Source organism: Ceratina calcarata, unplaced genomic scaffold (genome assembly GCF_001652005.2).
Source record: "Ceratina calcarata isolate Rehan_Ccalc_2016 unplaced genomic scaffold, ASM165200v1 scaffold27.2, whole genome shotgun sequence".
In the NCBI taxonomy this organism is placed as follows: Eukaryota; Metazoa; Arthropoda; class Insecta; order Hymenoptera; family Apidae; genus Ceratina; species Ceratina calcarata.
Window position 1 is genome coordinate 9,302 of NW_017149196.1, and position 7,639 is coordinate 16,940.

Below are 7,639 nucleotides of genomic sequence, written 5' to 3' on the forward strand. Positions count from 1 at the left end.
ATAAATAGCTACGTGCTAAAAAGTATAAAAGGAAATATTCAATTAATTATTGACGCTGGCGAAAAGCTTTTTAGACAGAAGTTGTAGGCACTGACATCCTCTACAATTCAATACAATAGTTATGTGAAGAAACGAGTTGCTACAGATTATAGTTACAATAGAAGAGAAAAATTCAGTTGCAATAGAATTTTAATAAAGTTCTTAAGCTATTAAATAAATTATTCAAAGTATTTGTAATAAGGTAAAAATTTTATGTTCCTGTAATGAACGTTTGTGTATTCTGTCCCCTAGATTAAACTCTTATCTGATGTTATCAGGTAAATCCGTTCCTGAGGAAGGTATGTCCCGCACGAAAGCTCGAAGACTCTAGTTGCATACTAATTCGGTTAGCTCAGGTCCGCGTATCGAGATTTGATCTCATAGTGCTTATGAATGTAAAAAAATTTTAATTTAATTAAACCAGAGTCGATTTAACGGCTTACTTATTCTTTCGTCTGCATACTGGGTCGCCTTCGACCCAGTCTGTTCCCTGTAACATTTTCGTATGAATTTTATTTTACTTAAAAAAGAGATAACATGTAGTAATAAAAACTATTGAATGTTATCCTGGAATCTCTGAGAAGTATTCAAGAATATTTTCTAACTTAAACGATAACTTAAACGATTTGACATGCAGATGACATTAGTACAAATAAGGATGTAAACGAAGAGTTAATTATTTGTTGCACGAGCTAATTATTATTTAAATTACATTTTGGATCTTCAAATAAAAGAAATTGTACGTACATGTAAATGATTATGATTTATTTAACATCTGGAATCGGCATTGAACTATACTACTAATTTTTTTCCGATTCTTGTTGCATAACATTCATAGGAAAGTATACAGTGACCTTAAACTTCTGTTGAATAAAAAGAAGGTACTTTCACGGCCACGAGGAGCGCTATTTTTTTCCGTTATACCAATTATCGTATATACCTCCATTCGTACGTTACGTGCTTTTTTCTGCCTTGCAAACATACAGTTAATAGAAACGATGACGTACGTCTACTATATTTACTTATACGTTGTTACGTCTTTTAATGAAGTACAACAAGTTGATACTTAAGAAACAATGAACGGTCAGTCTTGATGATTAACATTCGAAATTACTTCGTTTCAATAAACGTGTAAAACACAATGAGCTGTATAAGTCAAGCCTGTCACACTTTCCACCCTTAAAAACACGCACATAGTGCAAGAGATATAGTAGCCAAGTACTTCATACGTTCCACATAACGTAACTAACTACTTAGTACTAAGTACTTAAGAGCCTTTTCACATTATCCGGATTCCGTCGTCCGGCTTTCGACGTCCAGTTAAAAACATATGTTGACTGTGCATCGGCCAATATAAGATTTATTTTCTATGATATTTCCTATTGATTTTATACTATTAGATTATACACGTGATTTATTTCGTGTCGTAGAAAATTATGACATAGAAATGTCGGTTTTCAGCCAATATGTGTTTTTAATCGTACGTCAAAAACCAGACGATGAAATGTGGGAAAGCTCTTACACTGAGAATGAACCAAAATCCAATTCAAGCGATATATCACATAATCACGTAAGATGAAATACATCGAATGTTCTTTATATTTCACACTTCGCATCATCTAAATTAATTTACATGTTACGCAACGCCTTTGAATATTTTTTACAGCCACTGTGCATACCTATTCTGCAGTTGAAAGTTATACATCATTACCATACAAAGTCGTTATGTTTTAATCATCTGTTATCGCTATTTTTCTTTCCTCGTTAGAATTTCTTCGGCACTCTGACCCCCGTAAAGAATCACGGCATATCGCACGATTAGTTGGATTAATCACACTTCCTAGAAGATATTTTCCCCGTGGACGATGTTCGTATCTTCGTGGCAGTGAAATAGTACGTGAATTATGCATGCTGTTTCGTTTCGCGGGCATTGAAATAGTTTCTCAACGATGCGATGGCGGGAGCCGCGTACCGTGATATGAATATTCTGTCCGCGGATGAAAAACGAGAGGAGATTTCCTCGCGCGCGACATTATGGGCCTCGGAGGGAAATGTGGGTAACAAGAAAATAATTAGGAACGTTATTGCGTGCAACACGTTCTCGGTCCACGAATTAAATCTTCGTTTCGCTACTGGTTTATGTGCAAATATCGGTAATTATGATAATTTTCAGAATTGTTTCGCGTAGAAATTTCGAATTGCGAATACCACGCTAATTCAAAGCTCAAAGGGCTGAAATGTCATTTAAGTTTTTGGACCAAAATCATGTTTGAAATATACTTTTTTAATATATTTACACATACACAGGGTGTTTTCGAAAATGTGGGCATAACTTCGGGAGTAGATCCATTCAGTAAAATGTACATATGTATTTTTACAAATTCTCTTCCTTTTCTCGCACGAATCGTTATTATACATATAGCTTGCTCCAGAGTGAGTTCAGCAAGCATCTTAACAATCTTAAATTATGATACAAATTTTTATAAAAAAGGTACTTAAAAAATGAATTCTATCATTTTTTTATTAAAACAATTATATTGCGAGCGCAGCCGCAACAGGGAATGATGGTTTTTATGTCTGCTCTATTTAAAAAGAGTTATATTTTCGTCATAGTTTTTATATGTTCCCAAAATGGTTTTAGAACGTTAAACCGTGTGAAAGCTGATATTGAGTTCATTTCGTGAAGAGTTTGTGAGCTTTCACTATTATCGGAATTTGGTGTATACGTTTAATGAGATGTAGTTTATAAAAACTCGACAGACATCGATCATTATCCTGCGAACAGTGTTGAATTGGAAAGTGAATGCAGATGGTACCAGCACGTTGCATTCAGACTTGGTGCAACGATCGATAATGTTCGCTCGACAACTCTTGATTCTTGACCAACGGCATTACGTGTAAATGATACTTTTCATACACACACCTTATAATGGTAAAATTTTGACAAACTTCTTATCAGGAATTGAAAAGATTCCGAAAATAATTGTTTCCAACCGTCACATATCGGTTTTCTTATTTGATAACTGTTGTTAGGTATACCAGTTCTGACCAATATCGGTTTCGGTTTCGATTCCGAAGAACCAATTAAAACAAAACCGATATATCTAATAATAGTTGTTTTCGCTTTTCGATAACAGTTTCAAGAGCCGGTATCGATATCATAATTTTTATCAAACACTGTTAAAAGTTACAACAATACAAATGTGACTGTATATTATCTTGTTCATAAATAGCGTTATATTTGTGCGTTTATAGCGTTTTATCATATAAACAGCGTTATATCTGTGCGTTATATGCGTTTTATCATCTTGCATTACACTCTGTCATAAGCGTATAAATAACGTTATCTATATCTTCCTTTTGAAGAAGAAGACCGAAACTGTGTCTTAAATTTTTCACCCACATTGTGTTGTCAAACCACAAATCTACACGTAATCTGCTATTATGCTGTTGTAATAAAAAATACAAATGCATTATTACGTTCTATCATTACTGTACTATTAGAGGATAAGAACTGATTATAAAATCTTGACAAAACGAATTTTGATTTTTCAATAACGCAATGTACTTACTCCATCAATTCTAGCCAAGAATTAATAACTTAAATTGGAAGTTATTCGAAATATTGTATACTGAAACCTACCTTGCATATATGATAGATCAGAGTTGCATCAAAATAAAAATTGAATTCATAAAATCCTCTTGTTTTAATCAATGCTTGATAAGACAGAGAAAAAGTTTCCGAGATGATCTAATATCAACAGGCACGAACTATTAACAAAAGATCTGCTATTGATTGGAACTTGTTCCAGGGTGATTGGCGTGCTCGTGTCAGGGGTTTAGAGAGGGTGGCATCTGCTCTGCGAACGTCTTCCGCCCTGATCGCGATAGAGCCACGATTAGGATCTCTCTTGCATGCGGTACTCGGCTGTGAAAGGAGCTGTCGTGTTGCGGCTGCAGGTTTGGCTGTAGCGAAGGTAATTCGCACGTTTGTACCGTTAAATCAATCCAATCGTTAACACGTCGGTGTTTTATTTATCAAATTCTGAATCATTAATGCGCTTAATGCAATTATGAATTAATACATTTTGAGTTCAATTATTTACTACATTTGCTCTTCCTCTTCAGTGATACCTAAGTTCATTTACATATTGCTATACATATTTTGATAGGTATATTTCATTCCGAGTATTGGCAAAAAAGTCGATTGTTGTATTAAAAAACAGCTTCAAAGCTTAATACTTTCTAATTAAACATCGCGTTTTTCAGGGATCCATTAAATTTGATCTAGATATTATTATTTGTATGAAACAATTCATATCGCTAAATTAATATTTCGGGAAGAAAGATGAATCGAATTAAAATTGTAGGCTGAACTTTTATTAGCGGTGTAGGTCGAGATTTAAATTGTTAAGCGTCGTTTTTTGGTCGTCATAAATTTAAAATACTGATCAGGTCGTGAAGATTATTCTTTAACTATTGGTCACGTAAATGTACGTAAGTCATGGCATGTCAGTACTTTGATAAAAAAGAATCATTGTTTCTCTTTTAAAAAATAAAACTAGGAAAAGCGAATTGTACTTTCTACAGATTAATTCTTGTATAAATTTCTAAAATAAGAGAAGAAAATATATTTGTTAGTAGCGCCTTTATTGCTACTGTATTAGTATAACAAAATTTAATAGGAATGAGTCTTTCTGTCAGCTGATAATTCAGCTAGCTTATAAAATACAGTTTTAAGTTAATTTTGTTTGTAACTAAATTCGGTTAAGTTCTCCTGTATATATTAATAACTTGATCCCCGAACTTTCTTAAGCGCATAATATTATGCATAAATCCTTAACGTTTCGTGCTTAAACCTTTCACGAAAACGCTAATATGAATTCTGTGTTGTATAATCGCATAGAAGAGTAATCACACTACCGGTAGTTTGCCGGCTTAACACGTAACACGAGTGTTCTGTATCGAGGTTTATGTCGTCACGAGGTTTTCTTCGCCTCATATAATAATAATCATTCGATGATATCAGGTAGTGGTCGATGGGGTAAGCGAGGAAGCTCTGAAACAACGGTTACCACAATTGGCGTGGGGTTTGGCTAGACAGGGTGGCCCAAGCGCTGCTCAATTGGCCAGAATCGCGATGCTCAGACTTAGACCTGCTCTTCTTCTCGAGCAACTCTTACAACCGCAGTGTCTCGAAGCAAGAAACGCCAAAGTAAGCTTTATAAAAAGATTCTTGCTACAATTTTCCTTAAACATTTCGATTAACGTCTCAACAACTGTTCGAAAAGTATTAAGAGAATAAACATCATTGTTTCATTACTTCGCACTAATCTCGATTACTTATACTTTTTCTTAATGCGTAACGTTATAGACTAGAGAAAACACTTTACAATTGTTAATCTTCTCATTGGTGACGTTTCCGAGTACGGAATTTAAAGTAGACACCGTGGCTAACAAAATTGCTAAAATGGTGAGGGATCGTCGACGAAGAGTGCGACAGGCCGCGCTCGATACTTTGGCAGTTTTGGCACAGATCTACGAGCCCGAGGTACTTGTTTTGTACAAGTTTGATCATTAAACTTGATTCCTTAATTAATTCTCGATTGATTAAAAGAGTTAAAATATATGCGAAAAGCATGAATCATTTAATGATTGTGTTCATTTAGGAAGTGATTGCAGCAGGAAAGCGAGCATCGGAAGGTCATCACGATGGCGGCGCAATGATGTCCGCTATCAGAGCTCGTCTAGCGCGGAAATCATTACCCTTGGTCTCTGCCGATGGTCTAGTGATGTACGGTTTGCAAATTTCTCCCACCGTACAAATAGCTACAGGTGAGATAAATATGGTACAAAACGTCGAAAAAAAATTTAATTGTCTATATTTCGTAGGACCTGATGTCGATTGGATTGTAGCGGGAAGTGGTTCGGTTTCGTCCGGCGTCGGCCGTACCAAAGGCAAAATTATAGCGACGAGGTCGGAAAAAGAAAGATTTGTAAGGTAATATTGTGAATTAGAGATATAGTATGTACAGCTATATTCAGATAATATTAAATTAAACAGCAACCTTAGGACATACAGGGTGTTCCGGAATGCACGCCATTACTCTGAAAGTGTAAGAAAGCGTTGAATTCTAAGTGAAAAGTTTCTCTTCTATTTTTTCCTCCAATCGCTATTGTGCATACGTGCCGAAAGCACAGACAGAAGAGAAAAAAACGAGCGTCCAAAGTATTTTTATTGTTCCCATAACAGATGTAACACATGGATCAAACCAGCTTTGGAGAAGTTCTTGCCTCTTTCTCATATATTAACATTTCTACCCCAATTATATGTTTAACCCTTGAAAAGCTGCTATCAGTATAATATCGTATGCACTAAAACAGAAACCTAATAAAGAAATTCTATTACGGTATTAAAAATAAATTCAAACTCTGAATAAGCATAATAAAATAGTTTAACATCTCTTTTTCGTAAACAATAGATTTCAAAAACTAGATTACTAATAATTATATGTATAATTAGATCTAACAAAATAAACTCTAGAATGTAGTAAAATTATCAAATTTCCTTTTAAACTAAATTATTTCTAATAATAAATTTGTTTTTCGTTTAGAGATGAGAAGAATGCAAATTATCGAGAGAATCCGTGGGGCGATAGACCGAATTTCGTTGCGCTTGGAGTTGGTATGCGTTTTAAATCGGAGCAACCAGTAGTATGGCAAATGGTTCCAACGCAAAATCAGGTAAAGAATATATTCTAAATTTTCAAGATGTTTCCACATTTCTGGTACTATAAATATATATACATTTATTTCATTTAACTTGAGCCACGCAGCTAAAAAATGAACTTAGCTCAGAATTCTTCAACACTTCGTTCCTGCAGACATTTATCCTTTCGCACGTCGTATCTTAACACTTCTGCTATTATCAAAGTCTAATCATTAATTTATGCGAAAGAATTAGGATTTTTCTTATTGGAATAAGCGAGAAAATCTCAGTGCACTCTCGTTATCTGCAATATTTCTTTCTTTCGTGCCATATCAAATGCAACTGGGCCAATTTGAAGCAATCAATTAACAGTAACCCTTATATAGAAATGAAAATTGTATCGGGCACAATGTTTATTAACAATTTCAATGAGATCATTAATAAAACATAAACCTGAGTAAACGTCCAAACTCGTGGTAGCATATTCTCGCGTGTAACGTAATCAACTTCTTTTTTAACAATAAGACGTAATGATATAATGTATGATCGCGTTAAATCCTGGTGACATTAAGACCGGAATCACAAGAGTGTTATTTTGACGGATGTTCGGGTAGCACTCACGAAAGTTAATTTTCTTACAACCTAGTTGTTAAACTATTATTTAAGGAAGTCTAGTATCATGATAAGTGAGATATTCATCTTCAAAGGTTTTAAGACAAAATCTTTAGCTTTTAATATATTTTTATTATTTACCCGATTTTTCTTAGTTTTCAACGTATTGTACTTACAAGTTTATTGTTGGAGATTTTGTCCATCTTGGAAGTCCGAACGGCGGTTGTCCCATCATTCTAAATGCTTCATGATAGACATTTATACCTGTGAAAAGAAATA

At 34.4% G+C, this 7,639-nt stretch overlaps 1 protein-coding gene across 1 annotated transcript in view; it reads left to right on the plus strand.

Moving 5' to 3' along the window:
* Positions 1–7,639, plus strand: part of LOC108623505 (uncharacterized) — a 26,391-nt gene that overhangs the window by 3,364 nt on the left and 15,388 nt on the right. The window contains exons 2-7 of the mRNA XM_026812359.1: positions 3,852–4,016; positions 5,069–5,254; positions 5,414–5,590; positions 5,709–5,874; positions 5,932–6,040; positions 6,654–6,783. Of these exons, the coding sequence (XP_026668160.1) occupies positions 3,852–4,016; positions 5,069–5,254; positions 5,414–5,590; positions 5,709–5,874; positions 5,932–6,040; positions 6,654–6,783 (933 nt within the window). The remainder of the gene's footprint in view (positions 1–3,851; positions 4,017–5,068; positions 5,255–5,413; positions 5,591–5,708; positions 5,875–5,931; positions 6,041–6,653; positions 6,784–7,639) is intronic.